Source organism: Numida meleagris, chromosome 10, assembly GCF_002078875.1.
Source record: "Numida meleagris isolate 19003 breed g44 Domestic line chromosome 10, NumMel1.0, whole genome shotgun sequence".
NCBI classification, from domain to species: domain Eukaryota; kingdom Metazoa; phylum Chordata; class Aves; order Galliformes; family Numididae; genus Numida; species Numida meleagris.
The window spans coordinates 10,381,930-10,401,049 of NC_034418.1; the positions used below are offsets into that span (position 1 = coordinate 10,381,930).

At 35.3% G+C, this 19,120-nt stretch overlaps 1 protein-coding gene across 1 annotated transcript in view; it reads right to left on the bottom strand.

The window, feature by feature from the left end:
• Positions 1-19,120, bottom strand: part of LOC110404076 (transcription initiation factor TFIID subunit 4-like) — a 130,690-nt gene that overhangs the window by 49,651 nt on the left and 61,919 nt on the right. The window contains exon 13 of the mRNA XM_021407976.1: positions 15,146-15,202. Coding sequence (XP_021263651.1) covers positions 15,146-15,202 — 57 coding nt within the window. The remainder of the gene's footprint in view (positions 1-15,145; positions 15,203-19,120) is intronic.

Here is a 19,120-nt window from a genome sequence, read left to right on the forward strand (position 1 = left end):
TCATCCCATTAGTCTCTGATCAACTAACACTCTTTACAGATGTCTATGAATTTCCTGTTAATGTTGTATATTGTCAGTCGGCTGACTTTTCGATTTTCCATATAAAATGCGCTATTCAAATTTAACTTAAAATCATTTGTATCTGCAACTCTCCAATTGTTCCTTAAGCCATATTCACACCTGTAGTACCAGACTGTATACATTTTTTAGAAAGATATCCTTCAGATTCCTCTAGAAGTGTTGAACAGCCATGTATTTTGTGCCTTTTCAGTAATACTATTCATTACATTTTTTCACTCAAAAATTTTTTCTTCACACTTCAGCACATTCTGTCTGGTTTTGGTAAAACTATTCCTCAAACAACTTATCCCCATTAGCACCAATTCCAGGCTCTTCAATATTGAGCTGGAGACACTCTTATTTTAAGCCTTTTGTTAAGTCCCATAATCATTCTTCTCAGCTTTGCTGGTGCAAACATAGGGAAATGGAAGAAATGGTTTCTGAGGCACAAATAGCACTTATCAGCATTATTAGAGATAGCAACTTTTTCAGATGTCTGCAACTTAGTTGTAGTAAGATTCAGAAAAGGTTCTGAAAGCATTTCCCTAAGGTTTGTTATTTTGTTTTGGAGCAACCCAGAAAGACAATCACAAATATTTACAAACTATTTTTCAAAGAAAAATAAACATATTTGTGCAGGCTGGGAAGACAGAAGGAATACCAGACATGGAAAAAGCTTGATAGCTTTGACAGCAAACTTGTCAAGCTGTGGTTTTGGTTAAGGAGATCTGACAGTGCTGGGTATAGTGGGATAATGGGAGCTAACTCACCTAAGAGATGTGAGGAAATGTGTTTCATCTTTTTAAAATAACATGTGGGAAGATACAAGGCTCAAATGAACATCTCAACCAAACTTTCTACCAACTCCCCACACTTGAAGCTGGAGTGCACACATTAACTCCCAGAGGCTGGACTCCCTACTGTTATTAGAGGTTCACTGGAGAGTTAAAGGTTGTACTAGAACATGTACCAATTGCTCTAGATTTTCTTATGATTCAATATTCTCAAAATAAACATTTTAGAAAATATCCTTCAAAGAATCTTCCATTACATCTGAGCAAAAGAACAACTAATTCATCACAGAAAACTCTCCACAAAACACCAAAATCACAGGGAAAGTACACTTTCAGTCAGTATGTCAATGGAGTGGACTGAAGGATGAGGTACGCAGGAAGATCTCAACTTTGCGGAAGTTGAGACAGCGTGTCACACTATCAAATCTCAAGTCAGCCTAAAACAATTAGCTCATCCTTCAAAATAAATATTTCTGATTTTTTGTAAAATTTATCTGCCTATATTCCATTACTAACAAACTTCAGAGTAGCAAAAAGACTAGTTACCCAGAAATTCTGGTGAGAGGCTTTAGTAACTAGATTATTTAAATAAATATATTTTTAAAAGTCCTGATTTTAATACCAGTACCCTCCACCATTCTGATGGCAAACCCTTATCTTTAAACTGCCAGTTTCATTTCAGGAAATGTGGAAGATGCAGCAGTCTACTAAAATCATTTGGTTGTAATAAGTGAATCTAATCAAACAGAAAGAATGTGATTGCAGTTAATTTCTATAGTGTCACAAACAGATGGGAAATGGCTAGAGCAGAGATTAGTCGTGCACTCTTAACACAACAACCTTTTCTGCAGTCTGGACCGCAGTTTGATCAAGTCTAAGTGACATGATAAAAACAATTTTAATTTATTCTGAAACTATACTCAACTAAATAATACACAATATAGGAAGTATGCTATTCTTTTCAGAAGTGGGATTTCAGGCAGTGCAGAGTGAGGAACAAAAATAGTCAGGTGCCCACCTTTTTCTTCCCCTGAAAACTTGTGGGGGTAGTACTGGGGGTTCATTGGCAAAATGGAAGTTCCATCGGGGATGCAAAACAAGCTTGAAATTTAAATAATCTACATCTTTTCTATTTCAGATTTAACTACAGCAAAACTGCTACTGCTCATTTCTCCAGCAGATCAAGGGAAGAAAATACCAGCGTGGGGACAAAATATTTCAAGCAATTTTTCATACACTGACAAGTAGTAAATTAGGAAATCTTGTAAGTACAATACAGTAGTCATCTCCTTCTATTGATCACATATAATTTACATCTTACAAAGATGTGAATTCTTGCATTCTCACTCCACAAGGAAAATCTCAATGATTTATTCATTTCAAATAAAAAATAGAAGGTAGATGAGAAGAATTACTTCACAGGCTGTAGCTTTCTCAGGGCACTAGTGCTAGGCTCTTCTTTCGCACTGCCCGAAGGGCCTTTGTGTGCAAGTCCCTCTAATTAACAAGGTGAATCATGCAGCAGTTCCCTAATTAGTGAACATGACAAGCCAATGGAAACAAGCAGACAGACCTGGAGTACAGATATGGTCAACAAAAGGCATAGCAACATGCCATTAAAAATACGTATATTTCATGTAAATAAAATACAAAAGTAAGACAACTAGCACAATGTCTAATTTTCCTTTTCATGTTTTATGCTTATACCTCATTTATCGCAGACATAAGTAACGACACAATAAATTAAGGTTTCCAACTGCAAGTCCCTTCACCTCTCCAAAATCAAAGTGCAGCTATCCTACATGAATAAGCATCTGCTTAGGGGGCATTATTTGTTTTCTCTCTTGTTTTTCTGCTTTAAAGAACAGCAGCTACATTAAACTTAGCAATTTAAGAGTCTTTTAATTAATTCATTTTATTCAAAGTTAATTTTTCTTGAAAACCGTTATCATTAATAGATGAAATGAGTGCAATAGTTGCACTATTGCTTGCATTATAAAAATGCCTACATTCCCAGTATGTAAGAATTCCTAACTTTCATATAAGGATAAATAAATAATAAAAATGAATAACCAAAGCATCAGATTTGCATTAAAAAGGAAATGAGATGCACCGCCTTACATTCACCTTTTCAAGTAAAATGTTTTTCAGTCTCTCTTCCTTCTCTTTTCTCTAAAACATTCTCCCCAACTCCAAAATAACATATGCAGGTTTAATTCATCTTCAATTGATTTCGAGTTGAATCTTTGACTTAGATCTTAATGATCTTGCAACACATTACAAGTCTAAAATATGCATCATCAACGGCAGAATAGAATTAATCACAGAATTCCACTAGATTTTTTGTTCTTTGTTCCTTAGCACATTATAATAAGTAAGGGAAACTACAGACTATCCCTTTATTATACATTCATCTTCCTAACAATCTTGAAAACAAGTTTTTCTTCTAATTGAGTAAAATTTCTTTACAAGATAAATTTAAGTTTAAATTTACTGACTACTGTAGTTTTAAAAATACAAGATTAGAATACTGGCCCTTAAGTAATAATGGTTCTACGTGCCTTTAAAAGTTCTCTTTTGGTTAGAAATTTGAAGAATATTTGATGTTGTTCTAGTATAGAACTGATTAAGTGCCTCCTGCTTCAAAGCAGTTTTAAATTCAGTAGAAAAATTCACAATACCGATTATAAAGGATCACGAACAGAAAGCTAAAATCACTACAATCTGTTTGTTGTGCTCATTTTCCCCTGAGCATGCGTGAACTTCCCCAAACTTCTCTTAGATCCCACTCAACACAACCATTCTTAGGACAGCGCAGAACAGCTTTAAACATAGGCTGAGAAGTATCCTCTTTTAACATCAAGGCACAATGGATAATCTGCTAACAACTGAACTATGATCTGCCATATGCACAGAGGAAGTATTCAGCAAACAACCTGTCACAAATGCTTATTGTTTCAGAAAGCAACCCACCAAAGGACTCTGCTTTATAAAATATATCACAAACTCTGGAACACAATTTATTATCAAAGACACTAGTAATTAAATGTGAAATTATTGGAAAAAAAGATTCGGTGTATTAAAAAGCCTTACATTCTTCTTTGCATCTTAAATAAAAATCAAAGTGAGGAGTTTAGAAATTTATGTAAAATATGCAATACCAGAAATTAATTCAAAAATGATAAATTTTTGAGTTGAATTTTCAGCGAATAGTATACATAGGCAGATTTCTTCATATACAGGTAATTACAAAAATATTTTACATCTAAGTGTTAAATGTAGCCAGCAACAACAAATCACAGTTGTTCACGGGGGATGCTTTGATATGAGATTATATTTAATACCAGAGAGGCAAATTCTGTTTGTTTTGAATAGTGCCACTGATGTCAATAAATTTATTATTCCAGCGTTGTAGCAAAGTGGCAAAGAAGAATTCAATTTCCAATATTTTAAATGTTAGGAACAGACATTTAAAAAGTGATAGAAATTCACTAAAATGCAAGCAGGATAAAAACAATGATCTCTAAGACAAAAGAGTCAGGTTATTCTACCATTTAGCACATAATTTATCACACGATCTCCACATTTCCAAATGAGGTCTAGTGTGCTAAGCCAGACATTTCCTTCTCCACTGGAACACCACATTTATAGGTTTTGTTTTTCAAATTTCAATACTAACCAGAGAGAATCTCTCCATACAGACAGCTGGATAAATGAGCATTTTTTACTCAGGAATTATTTTTAATGCCTCAGTTAAAATATTCTCACAGAGAATATCTGTGAGATGTACATTTGTTTGTTTACAGCTGGGCAGATCACAAAACACATCATGAACTGTCATCATTCTGGAGTCATAAATTAATGGATGACAAATCTAAGAAACATACGTTTTAGATAATATAACTATTTACAAGATATTTCAATTTCTCTATATCCAAAACATTAAAAAAAATGAGCAGAACACTATCACATACTACTGAAATCCCACCACCTCCTACTGATCAGTTGCATGACCGCACGCAACACCCACAAAAGTTTAACTCAATAGCAAAATATACTTCATCCCTGTAGAGGTGACTGAGATTAAACCTTAACAAAACTGGGATTAATGACTGTTCTCAGAAAACCTTGCCAGAGAGTCTCTCATGACCCCAAATTACCCCCCATTGAGGAGTACAGTCTCTAGTACACTCCAGGCTTCTCCATCCTAAAATAAGATTTTAACCTGAGACTAAATGAGAGTAGTTTATAGGGTCAAGTGTAGATTCATACTCTTTAGATGTCTTCCATGCAGGTCTGTATCACCTCAGATTATTAAAAAGGATAAATGGCTACAAGATGCAAACATTTGAAGGACAGCCTAGTGACAATTTATATTTTTAGACGGAAAAATTATCCCATATTTTTGTTTTCTGATACACACTAGTAAACAACAGACTTCCTGAACATAGTGCTCAAGAAGGAAAAACTAGCAGCTGCTAACAACAGACCATTATTAAAACAGAAAATGATTCTGTTGACTGCTGAAAATTAGTCTTCCTCAGAATAGGAAGCTGAAAGTGTTTTAATGAAAGAATTAAATGGCAGCATAAACAGTGAAGTAGTAACATATATTCAGTAACTTCTTGATTACTACCTGTCCTAGTTAGATATCCTACGTATCTGGCAGGTCCCTTGTGCTGGGGAACCTCTCACACATACCCAAAGCTGGCAGCTGTCAACTAGAGCCACAAAGTGCTGGGCTGCCTCAAGAATAAGATCTCCTAATGAAAACAAATATCTAACTTCTCCAGAATTTAAACACGGTCCTAAAAATAGTTCTCTTCTAAAATTACACATCAGTAGGGCTAATTGGACACTTCTTCCACCTCTCATTCTTGCTGCACCTCATCTTTCTAAAATAACAAGATTACAAGCAGAACAGTAAGCAACTGCATATCAAAAGATCAAATTAGTTTGGGGGAGAGGAACAAACATACATCGTAGAAGTTTCTCCAAGTGTTTTTTTTTTCTTTTTCTTTTTTAAACAAGATCAAGAAAACAATTACAGCTAAAATTAAGATTCAAAAAGAAATAGACAAAACTATCCATACGTCATAAAAATGTTCTCAATCTGTTATTTTTCTTGTAAAGTGAACGTTCTCTCTCTCTCAATTAATAGACCAGATTCGGTCTAATTTCCCGTTTTTTGTATTTGATGCCTTCCTTCAGCCTATTTGCCTTGTCTGACACATTTACCAGATATGAACACTTCTTCCAGGGTAGGTTTTTTTTAATTATTAACTTTTTCAGGAAATAGATTTTCATTCACTTTGACATGCGAATACTACCTTAGACATATATGGTGAAAAACCCTTTAAAATTTAAGGCTGATATGTCAAGAAAGAGTAAGAGAGCTCTTCAAAAAAATCTAAATGTTGCTGTTTTGGTTTCAAGAATACAAATATTTGTTGTGAATATAAGGAGATTTATATCTGTTGTAAAGGGAAGGGATGCGGAAGTGTAAGGAAACACACTCTGTATTTCCAATTCCTGATGCAGATTTTCACATGGCTGTGCAGAGATAACAAACCTATGAACTGTAATTGCATCATATTGCTTTTCCATTTATTTCACTTAAACCCTGCAGAATACTAAGATATCCATTTCAGGGAAACTCTGACAGCTCAATGTACAGAAACTCATCAGCACAAATATATAATATACTTTCACATTCCACAAAAATCCCATTCACACTTCCTGATCATTTCCATAAAAAAAAACTAGAAGTTAATCACAAACTCACCAACAAAAAATGCAATAATGCCTTTTAATTGTTTATCTTTTAGAGATAATCGTATCTTCCCTTGGTAAACACATACTTGAGGGAAGAAACAACCATATCGCTTACACCGTGAATGGCAAAAACACTTCTTTTTTTTTTAATTTTAAAAGATACCTCCATTAGACAGGGAAATAAGTTGTAGGAGTATGTAGAGCAGCATCTTGTTATTCAGCTATGATGATGCAACTATTGGCAGACTCTTCCACAGGCTGACAAAGGTCTTTTTGATAAAAAGACTAAACTAAAATCATGCAATATATGCTAACACAGCTTTCACATCCTCTTTATGTTATTGACTAGCCACCTGACTTCCAACCTAGGAGAAAAGTATGTATATATGTATATTTATATTCCATCCATGGACAGAAATGTTTAGTATTTACTAAATCAAAACTGACACATTTCATCCTACTGTTAACTGTATTGAAGGTTCAGTAGTAAAAACTCAACCACAACAAACCACCTGACAGTGACAACAAAGCTGTTCACATTGCACCATAATTAATACATATCTGTAACATAAACATAAATTGTCACATCCTAGCACACACACTGAAAGGAGATGCTGACGAATGTTATAAGAAAATGATAGCACCCCTTTACAAAGCAGACTTACAGAACCAGATTACTTCTCGTATCAGAGGCCTGTGAAAATTAAAGTCTTGTTTATCTTATGAATTACTTAGAGATACACAGAAGTATCACCTACACATACATCAAGTTTCTCAAAGATGTGCTGGCAAGGAAGTTTAAGGTTATCCTTTTAAAAATGTTATCACTACAGGTCCAAACTTAACTTTGCTTCTTTAAACTCTTTCATTTCCCACTAACAGGCTAGAAACAGATCACACATTTTATGAAATACAGTACGTTCCACCAAGTGTATGCACTTCAAACGAGGGCCTTCCATTGTAAAGCAACAGAAGATGCAAATGCCCTTCCCGACTACATCAGGGAGTGGATGTGGGGACCACGGATAGATCTCTGTATGTGGGTCTCACACAAAAAAAAAAACGATGGAAGATTTGTCAGCAGGAGGTATGCAGCTGATTGCTGATGGCCAGCTGCCTGCTGCCGGTGCAATGTGCAGTACCCAGACTGAGTGGGCAGAGGAACAGAAGATTTAGTAGGTGCGTCTCCAGTGCCGCAGGTCACGCCATGTGACTGGAGCGCCCCAAGGAACTGGGGGCAGATGAAAGCTGGCAGCTGTGTGCTGCCTCAGGCCCTCGGAGGCTGCCAAACAGGGCTTACAAACATGTTAGCTCAGCGGCAGAATTAAAGCCCTCATTCAGGCTTATTTTGGAGCAAGAAACCAACACGCATACAGAGGATGGGGGAAAACTTGCCCTGCAGGCTGAAGCCTAAGTACACCTTGACCTCTCCCTGCAAGCTGCAGTATTGCAAGGCAGGCTTGATGAAGGGACCAAAATAGCTCATAATTTGTATTGTCGTCCCAGTAACCTCTTCAGGTTCTGACAACCAGACACAGCTGACATTTGCTGCCCTCTGCTTATTAAATAGGCAATCATATTTTAAAATATCTAAAGCACTATCATTTTGCCAGATCAGCAGGGGAGTAAATCTGTTGCAGTTTAGATAAAACAGTTAGGTGATTTTTCCACATTCACATCTTGCTTCAAATGAATCCTTTTTTTCCCCTTTCTTCTTCTTTTTTTTTTTTTTTTTTTTTACAGTTGTGCCAGAGTCACAAATTAAGCATTCTTGTTTCTCCCTGAAGATGATCCATTTTAGACAAAAGAGTACTGAGGCAGAAAGAACTGGAAATTCAGTCTTCACGTCTTCCTTTAGGAAATTGATCTGATATATACCTACACCAGTATATATTCAAATACATGAAAGAACGTAAAAATGTTTTGGAGGAGGAAGTACTGCTGAATGCATTCCTCTCTGCCTCTCATGGAACCTCTGGGTGCCATCACTAACACAAAGTAGAGGCAAAGCCAAACCCCCCTTATGGCAAACCTCACACCACAAAGGTGGAAGAAAACTGTTCCCTTTGCTGTTCTCTGAACTCTGTTGTCAGGACACCCAGATTCAGCTAAAAACAGAGGAGTTGTCACCCCCCTTTGCTGTCACTCCCTTGTTTAGCACAGCCACAAAACGCAAAAGCATTGATTTTTCCTCCAGACACAGAAAGAAAATTGCAGGGGATTTGAAGGGTTGAAAACTCCACTGTTTCTTTCCTGCAATGGAAAAGTCAGACACTACCTCCAGAAAACACATTTTCCAGGAGAAAGTTTCTACTGAATTATTTTGGTGAGATTCTAAAAAGCCTCTTTCAGCTTCACAGATTCCTTGCAGAAAGCTCAACCCACGATAAACCCAAGTTCTGTACATTTGTATTTAAGTAGTCCTGTTACTTTATAATGACAGACCGCTTGTTACAACCATCTTGTATGAAACAGGGCTCCACTGCTCTTATACCCATCTCCTTTTCAGCTTTTCAAAACAGTAAAATACATCGGGTAGAGCAGAATTTGTAATGGCTGTTGCATTGTTTTGAAATATTCTAATATAAACAAAGTATGTTTCAGAACAAAGTTGAACTTTAACTTGGGAATGAGTCTCAAATCTTCCTCATTAGTTTTGTTTGAAAATTAGTGTATGCACGTAAAATTTTGTTGGGAAAGGTGAGAAGTAAGAATCTAGAAAAGGAAAGCTAACTTTTACAAACATATATGACTGTTACTTGTTCTGTGTTCCCAAACTCCAAGAGAAGCACATGAGAATCTTTTAGTAGGAAAACTACCGTAACTCATTTGCCTACACAGGTGCTAATGTCTCAACTAGCAGATTGCATCAGAGCAGATACATTTGTCATACAAAAACTAAGGAAATTACAATGCTGCCGTGTTAAATTGAGGACTGCTGTCTTACAAATACCTCTTCTAGAATCACTTTCACCACAACACTATACACCAGATAAGTAATGAACAATGCTTGACTGGTCAGTTTTCCTTCTCATTCCTTTCTGCTGTCCTGATCACCTGCTGCATTTTTTGCATCAGTCCCCATTCTCCACCTCTTTCAGTTCTGCTCAAAAACACTCAGAATACAAAGACTCAGGTCTGACAGGGGTCTTCATGAAGTAGCAATACACATCAACAGATACTAATGATCTTTCCTATGCAATGCATTCTAATTTGTATGCAACTCCAGCAACAGAGTCTAATGAAGTTCTAAGATTTAGATAGATCTAGATAATAATTACAATGTTCTTAGCTTATTATAAAAGGTATCAAATATAGAGTTAGTTTGTTAAGGCAGACCATACATTTAGCTTGTACATCAGTAAAAGAGAATTTCACTGTATAAACAATAGTTACCAGCAGTCACACAAAATGAGCTTTTCCTTTTTTTTTTTTTTAAAGCAAACAAGAGCCAGGCACTGTACATACTAAAATCGTGCATCACTATGGAACTCCAACAACAGTATTTCGAGAAAGGAAATTACTATGTTGAACAGGATTGGATTTAATTTAGATTTGTGCTAGACTAATGAGGCAATCTTGGGTCAGAGCTAGATCAGAAAAAAGACCAGAAAAAAAAATCTAGTCCTTGACTCAACTCTAATTAATATAAATTTTACCTAAGCAGGAATAAAACAATTTGACCTAGCTGGAAAGTACTATGTCCATTCCTTTTCCCAGCTTTTTTTTTTTCCCCTTTGTCTATTAGGGAAAAAAAGTCTATCCATTTTCTGACTCCATATAGCAAAGGTAACATTGCACTTCACCTTCAGCCAAACACCTGCCGTCACTTCTGCTCCAAGCACAGGGAAACGGGTTGGAAGTGTCATGGTCTTCAATTTTACAAAAAGACTTCTACCGAACAGTAAGACTGTGATTGCATGAAGCTCTTCAGTACTTCAGAATTCATGGCAGGGTAATACTTTATCCTTGGAAACATAACTAAATGTTTTGTCAATATCCACTATCTTTAAACTGATATACAATTTTGAAGATCTACACACTCAGATTAATGTGCAATAAATGTATTTATCATGAATAAATTGGTTATAGACAAATCTTAGTTCTTCATCAGCAGTATTTGCATATGCAAATACCACACTGTTCCTCTCCCGTCCTTCCCAGGAGCTCATACTCAACTCCAGTTACCAGAATTTGTGACCGTTATCATATTATATCTGTGCATCTGAAGTAATCTTTACTCAAAAGGAAAAAATACATTTCACATAAAAACAGTAAGGTGGATAACACAGGATTTTCATGAAAGCATTTTAATTGATAACAGACAGGATCGTTTCTTTCTGAGATGCAAGTTTAGCATTAATATTTAAAGTCACTACAACAACTTTCTAACTTCAGGAAAATCTTGTACTCTAAAGCCAAATCTGCAGTAGTACTGGACAGGCTTAAGGAGTATAGGAATAATCTAAGCATTTTTCTAGGTACAAAGAGTAGAACTGTGGTAAAGAGAGCACGTAAACAAAGTGACTCTTAAATAGCCTTCTGCAACAAAAACACTGGCATTCCTTCCGCATCACAGCTACACAATTAACAAATTGACGCAGTAAAACATTTCTGAAACAACCAAGTTCTGAGGACTCATTGTTGCCTAAATATTGCAATATTTCAGTTGCTGACTTCATTACTTCAGGTATCATATTCCTAGTTATTCCTTGCATCTTATGACCCTCAGGTGGGTTATACAGCTAAATGGAAACTTAATTCAAACTTATTTCTGTTGAAATGCTCAATTTCTCAAAGGTTTTATAAGAAACCATTTAGGAAAAGATTATTGATTTTGAATACTTTTGTCAGGCATGATACAATAGAAAACTTGAGACATCTCATCATAAAAGATACTGCACTACCAGCAAAATCTTTAAGAACTTTGTTTTGGCTAAGGTGAACAAAAGAACTTAAAACAAAATCCTTTTAATTTGCTTCTCATTTCAGTAATGCCTTTTCAAAGCATGAATAACTGGAATAAACAATTATTTGAATTTTTTTTTTTTTTTTTACAAGAAACTACACCTATTGAGTTGATACATAAATACTAATGTGGTGACAAGAAATTATTCAAAGTAAAATTTATGTATGTAACACTTATATTACAAAATAACACTAAAGTTTCAGTACTTATGCTAAGAAGTTATGTACAATTTCTAAAGCATTTTAAGAACTACAAAATACATCATGTGATCTACACAATACGTATATATTACATTAGTATTTTTGGATGAGAGAGGGATCCTATGGCTCTCCCAACAGATCAGATGTTTTTGTGCACATATTTCAGCAAAGGATGCATACAAAATGTAAAACTTAACCAAATAAGTCTGTTACTACAAAAGACATTGCAGACAAGGAGTATGACAGCACCTGGGTGGAATGAGTACCACTACGATGTGGAGACTATGGAAAAAACCTGCCTTGGGTCTGCTTATGCAAGAGCTGGGTATTCCCAAAGCTCCTCACCAGTGTAACAATCACTGCAGCAACCACTTAAACACATATCACTGTGAAAGGACTATTAAACTTCAGAAAAGTGGGATATCTCTATGGATAAAGGTAAGTGGACAGTCTTTTGTCTCCCTATGAAATTAGTAAGGCTTCTGTTATGAATATCAACAGGTTTGTTTTTTCACTTGCATGGTTAACAAGTACATCTGAGAATAAATTCATCTGAGTGTTATCTAAGCTGATCTAGGTCCTGGATACACGCCCAGACATTTATGGTGTCTGGTTTAAGTTTTTATTATTATGCAATATTCTTGGTTGGTGATGACACAAAAGTCTTAACCAACTTAATCTTTCAGGATCAACACACTCAGCTACTTCACTTTTAAATTAAAAGATTTTTAGCCAACAGATTCTGTTGGATATGTAGAAAAAAATTCATGACAGAAAGGATATTTAAGATCTTACCTCCTCTGACTTTCTTTTTAGTCATTCACACGATTAACTGCTAGGTGTTGATTCAATTATTCCTAATCTGGATCAATCAGTTATATGGCCTGTTTTATGTCCGATTTAATGAACCTTCTGAATGGAAATTAGGGAACTCATTTTCTTTAACTTACATTTGTGACTTTCTATTCTTCCAGCTAACTTCAGCATATTTTCCAGAACTTAATTTTAAAAGCTTCAGTCATGGAATATGGAGTAGGTACTGCTCACAAATGATTCTATTTCTTACATTAAGTTATACTGCAAGTTAAACATTTCAGAATTTGTTACAAACAATGTAAGTAGTTTCCTCAAAGAGTCTCGATGGAAAATGTGTTTTACAAGTTTGTTAAGTAAGTCTACCATTAAAATCATGTAATGTGCACTGGCAAAACCATAGAAAGCTGGACTAATTTAGAAGTGTGAAAGTAAATGGAATTTTAAGCAATAAACCCTTCCCACAGGTGCATTTTCCTACTGCTTTCACTCAAATCCATTTGAAACAGGCTAAAGCTAAAGCAAAATAAGTCATTCAAACTGAAATAAGAGTGAGTTTGCACTGACTTAACTGTAATAGTGCTAATCTACGCGTGAGTGAAACCTGACTGTTACGTCTAGTTTCTGTAATAAGACCTCACGTATGTAGGTCACCCTGGAAGTAATGCCTCCTAATTAACTTCCTTTGTACAAGTTTTAGTTTCAATTTTTTAGTATTTAAATATTTTATCTGAAAGCCTCTGAAACAGCTGAAGAGCCATAGAAATCTAATTACTAAAAACAGATACATGTCTAAATTTCTTATGGTTTCAAATAGGTAGAATGAAATTCAACTTCAGAGAGAGGCAAGGTGCCAACAAATTACACACGTTCATTAGAAGGGTGGGAAAAAAGGCAAGGCTAATGTACAAGAGAAGAAACTCAGAAACAGAAAACCTGGTATTCGCTCTGCATTTACTCAAACGTCTTATCATTTCCAGGAATACTACTTCTCTAACATCGTAAAATCTAAGCATTTCTAATTAGGTTATCACCAAACTATTTGCTACGGCTTTAATAATTGCACTATCATAATTACTTACAATGCATTTCATATACATGCTTTTATTCACATGTCAGCACTGCATCACTCCCTCTAGTGGGTAAGAAACGCAGCTTAAATGGAGATACCAGACTTTCATACAAGGGAGAGGTACTCCAGCAGCTACACCAAAAGGAAGAACACTGGCTAGAGCACAAGTCTTCCACAGCTATAAAGAGAGCCAATCATTCATTCCATTAGGAAATGTGTTTTTCTAGCCCTGTTGTTTACTTTGCTTCCTCAAGTTTCCAGTGACGATGAAAAGAACTACAATGAATAGAAATACTGTCGCAGCAAGACATGCACTTATTTCTAGCTTACTTTCATTTCCAGCAGCATGGGAGTTTTAGTTCTCAGCTTAAATGCAAGTCTTGCCAGTCAACAATTATTTTCCGCATATTTTCAGATGTGATTTTTCCTTTGCCTATATACAGGCCGCTTCCTAAGCTCAAATAGTGTTAAATCCTGTGTCTTCTACCAAATAATTTGATCACTCTGTTTCATTTGAAAGTTTGACAAATCCAACACTGGATGGCCTTAAGTTTACAAAAATCATAATTACATAATGGAAAGAGACAAACAAAAGTCAATTGCATCCTTGATTTTTTTTCTTCTACATGTAGAAAAATCTGTATAGCTAACGGAACTATAGAATACTGCCAAAAGGGAAACAAAACTGGAAGAACAGGTCAATAGAAAAAAACCTGTTATACGCATTTTTCTGTATATATTACTTTCTAATGTATTATCTTATAATGTATATATCCAAATAAGCAGCAAAAACAGCCCCAGTTTGCTGCAAATGATGATGCTATTTTTTTTTCTATAGGAATGACTTCCCATTCATAGTTATATTTTCGTCTTTTTAATTAAGTCACAACCTGACCCTAAGCTATAAGATGCTTTAAGCAAAGGACAGTCACTCTCATTTACAGCACATTAAGGTACATTACTTTAAGAATAACATATCAAAACTTGAACTGAAATTATTTGATATTTGTTAGATTATTGTAATTCAGAACGATGAGTAAACGGTACGCTGAACCACACTGTGCAGTGAATGAATGGCAATTACATTACTTGAAAGACTGTTGCCAGAACAGAACTGTTAAGTAACACATTTCTAAGAAAGTGACATTTTAAAAAAAGACAAAGGCATATATTTTGCACCAAAATCTAATGCTGCTGTCATCAACAACCCAACAAAAGCTAGAGCTACCTAAAATGGAAATGAAAATGTAATGTATGGAAATATTCTCTTATAAAATCTCCTTAGGCTTCACATGTATTAATGTATTAGTTTGCAAACATTAAGATCAAAGGCAAAGCAACAAATACATCCTAAAAAGTTTTTAGTCAGATTTTTATTAACGATATACAAGTAGCAAGGCATAAAAAATTAATATGTTCAAGCCTTGAAATGTCAAGTGTAATGATCTCTAGCTCTGCTTACCTCCTTTGCTTTTTGTTTCAGTCTAGCTTGCTCTGGGTCCTCTTGCCTTGAGCGACTCTACATGTTTAAAAAAAATGGGGAAAAAAGGTTAACAGATGGTTTAAGAACCCCTCATCTGTTGCAGTATCTTAAAAAACAGCAAAGAAAGAGGAACAAGATACAAGGTGTCAAAGATGGGATGCTTAAATTCATAGGAGCGCAATTTCAAATGCATAGGCCTCACCAAAGACTGTTAAATATTCAGTTGTAAGTAAAATCTACTCAACATTTAAATTTAAGAACAAACAAACAAACCCAACACCTCTATGTATTTTTCAATTCTAAAGTTTCCATACAGGTTTAGATTTCAGTTACTTAATACAAATAAATACAAGCGTCTGAGAGCAGAACTGACACCTTTTTCCAGGGTCTGATCTTTTTAATTTAACCCCCTCACTAACAATTATTTTAAAATAATTTACTGTTAGCAACTAAGCTTTTTTTTTTTTTTCAGCTGTTGGTAAAGAACGTGCTGGAAACAGTTTTAATATTACCCTTTCAAACAGCAAACCTTCAGAAATAAAGACGATACAATCTGTACGAAATTACAGAGGTAATTTCACAAAGGCACATGCATTATTATACTTCTTTAACTGCATGATTTTTCAGCATTTAGAAAAAGTTCCACAAAAAACTGTTGTCCCAGATACTCGAAAGATTTGATTGTTTTATTTCGGTCTTTGTTCGGGATTTAAATTGATAGTGTTTACACAACTCCTAAAGGAACAAAGTTCCTTTGCCCTCTCCTTTCTCTGCCTCTTTCTAGGTTGAAGACAGACCTGAAACTTTTAAACTGTAAACCTAAACATGCTCAATTTTTTTATTTGTTTGAATTTTTCATAGCATACTATGTTCAGAACTGAAAAATACATTAAGAAAACCAGTTGAAAAGGGTAGGGCAATGTGATATTGTTGACATATCTGGAGATAGTCCTGTTACCGTTTCAGAAGGAGGGCAACAATGACTGATTTCTCTACCCTTTTTCTTGTGCTTTTATTTATTTCTAGTTGGGATTAACTTTTCAGCTAATACAGCACACACAAACAACACATAATGCTAAAGAAATTTCAAATTAAACAATCGAGAGATTTTTAGAAAATGTGCACAGTCTAAGAGTCAAATGTGTTAGCTTCATTTTCCAGAACTACCTACCAGCGATTTTGTGCCTGTTAGCATAAAAGGTAGTTTGACAGGATAGTGTTTGTAGTAAAGTAATGAAAAATTAAAATCTGTAGATTGCTCATGACTGAATTAGACTCTCATGCTATAGTTATGCCAACAAAGAAAGAAACTACAACTTTGTAGACTGAGGTTCCTTTTAAGTGTTGTGGTCAGACGAAAAGAAAAATACAGAAACGCAGGTAATCTGATCTAGTTACAGTCTAAAGAACAAAAAGACACATTCATGAAATACATGGATATGCCAGAGAGCTGGGACTCTACTTAGTAGAGCAATTACTCAGAACTTGTGTTCATACCTATTCAGGGTGGGGGAGACCAATGAATTGCTTCTCTAGAAGATGGACTTAGCTAGGTATTTAAGAACTAGGCTGAATTAGGTCCTTCCTCTGTCATTTTCCGATGACAGTTCAATCATTGTGTGCCTCAGTTTCTCCAGTATGATGTTTGGGAAATCAGCTTTAGTTCTTTCATGGTTTTTTGATGATAAATTTATAGAAGTACAATGAACTTCTATTGCTTTCCGAATCTCACAGTGAAAGCAGTACAGAAATACAAAGTCTATTCATACCACTATGTGAAGCTGAATCATTTGCCAAATGCAAAGCACAAGTTAAAAGCATTTCAGCTGAAGGAGAAAGCATGGAGTCCTTGGAGAATCAAGCTGAGACATAATAATGTTACCAAGTTTCTACAAGAAAGTGACAGAATCCTGGAAAACATACCAGATCTGTGTCGCATTCAGGGACACTGGGAGGAAAATCAAAGCAACAGATACAAAATAACATCTACATTTCCTGGACTCCATCAGTGAAGGAAAAACTCTGACAAGTACTACAAGTTGTTTTTTTTTAGTGGTTTGTTTTTTTGTTGTTGTTTTCTTTACATGCAAAGATTATTTCTTTGCTTTGTTTGTTTGTTTCCAGGAACTGACCAAATAAAAGTAGATCTGGATATCAGGATAGCAGATCGCATATACAAAAAATAAATAACAGAAATTGCTACATAGGTGAAAATGACCACTCAGATCCTGAGCGACATAAAACACAGAAAATTCAACACTAATGAAGTTTTAAAATACCACGTGATGTTAGATATCAAAACCCAGATTAAAAGCCGAATTTAGAACCACTTTTATATTCAGAATAATGCAATGAGTTTCTGGTTATTCCCTTAACCCATACCAAATGCTCTTTCCAAAGAGCTCAAGCTAGCTCTTGATTCAAATAAGTAGAATTCCAACTTTAAATTGGATGTGTCATTTCCGGTGTAAGTACCACACTAATAAAATTAAGGAATTTCAACTAAATTTCAAATAAATTTTAGTGGAGTTTTTCCAACCGATTGTTTAAAATAAAATGTGTTCCTGCAGACTACTGTGCCAGCTTGGAAATCAGTAAGCTAGCAAAATAAAATCATCAGCATACAAAGACTAAAATGTGTTAAAGGAAAAGAAAAAGGATAAGCAATAGCAATTGTATTAATTCTTCATTTCATGATCTAATGTAACTCACAAAAGGCTTCTTCAATGCTGATGTAACACAGATTAAAGCAAATAGAAGCAAACGAAAATGTCAAACTTAATAGAGGTGGCTAGATAAGCTTTAAAAATGTCACTGGCTTCTCTTTACACTCCATTCCACACGTAAGCATCTTTTGCTTCCTCTGAAGAGTTTGAACAATTTTGCTTCTATTCAGCTCTTGTAGTGCCTGCATCTCTCTTATAATTTTTTTCACCAATTACTTTAATACTTTACACTTATTTTCATCAAGCTACTAGCTAATTGTTCCTTTCTTTTAATTCTAGTTTCAATTTTTTTGTACGAACTCATCTCATACTGTTGAGTTTGTCTTCCTTTGTGCTTTGCCACTAACTTCCAAACGTTCATATGCTGCATCTCAATTTGTTCAAAAAAAAGAGTTCGGAAAAATCCTTTAACACACCAATGCCTGTCTCCTCTAAAGCTTCAGAAACACCCACCAGCCACAGAACCCCCTACTCAAACACTTCCAGAGTTTGTCATGACTCTTTTCCCTTCCCCCACTCTATCTTCATATCTGTAAATAATGAAAGCTGGATTTATGCAATACATTTTCATGTTGGTGAATAAACATCCTTAGAAGCAAGCTAGCTTCCCATAGTAATTTTAGAGAAACCTAGGACTGATCATAACCAGATAACATACTTTTAAATACATTAAATGATGTCTCCTACTGAGAACGTATTCACCAAACCAGGTTTGTTAACATTTCTCCCAAACATAAGCTACTTTTATGAGACCAGACAGACTGATATTTTAATTGTTAACAACGTAAGTGCTTTGTTTTAGAGAACTTGCTATCTTATTTATCTGAAAACTGCATAGATCACATTAGCTCTATGGAAATATTAGACTTTGAAAGTATGAAAAGCAGCATATGTTAAATGCGTGCATCCAAAGCATATTAGAAATATGAGGTTTCATTTACATGTTACCAAACTCTAATGTTCCAAACCTCAGCTTTTCTCCTTGCTTGTGTTAAGGAAGAATGCCAAAAAACCAGACATCTAATTATCATAGAATCATAGAATGGCTTGGGTTGAAAAGGACCTCAAAGATCATCGAGTCTCAACCCCCCTGCCAAGTGCAGGGTCGCCAACCACTAGACCAGGCTGCCCAGAGCCACGTCCAGTCTGGCCTTGAATGCCTCCAGGGACGGGGCATCCACAACCTCCCTGGGCAACCTGTTCCAGTGCGTCACCACCCTCTGTGTGA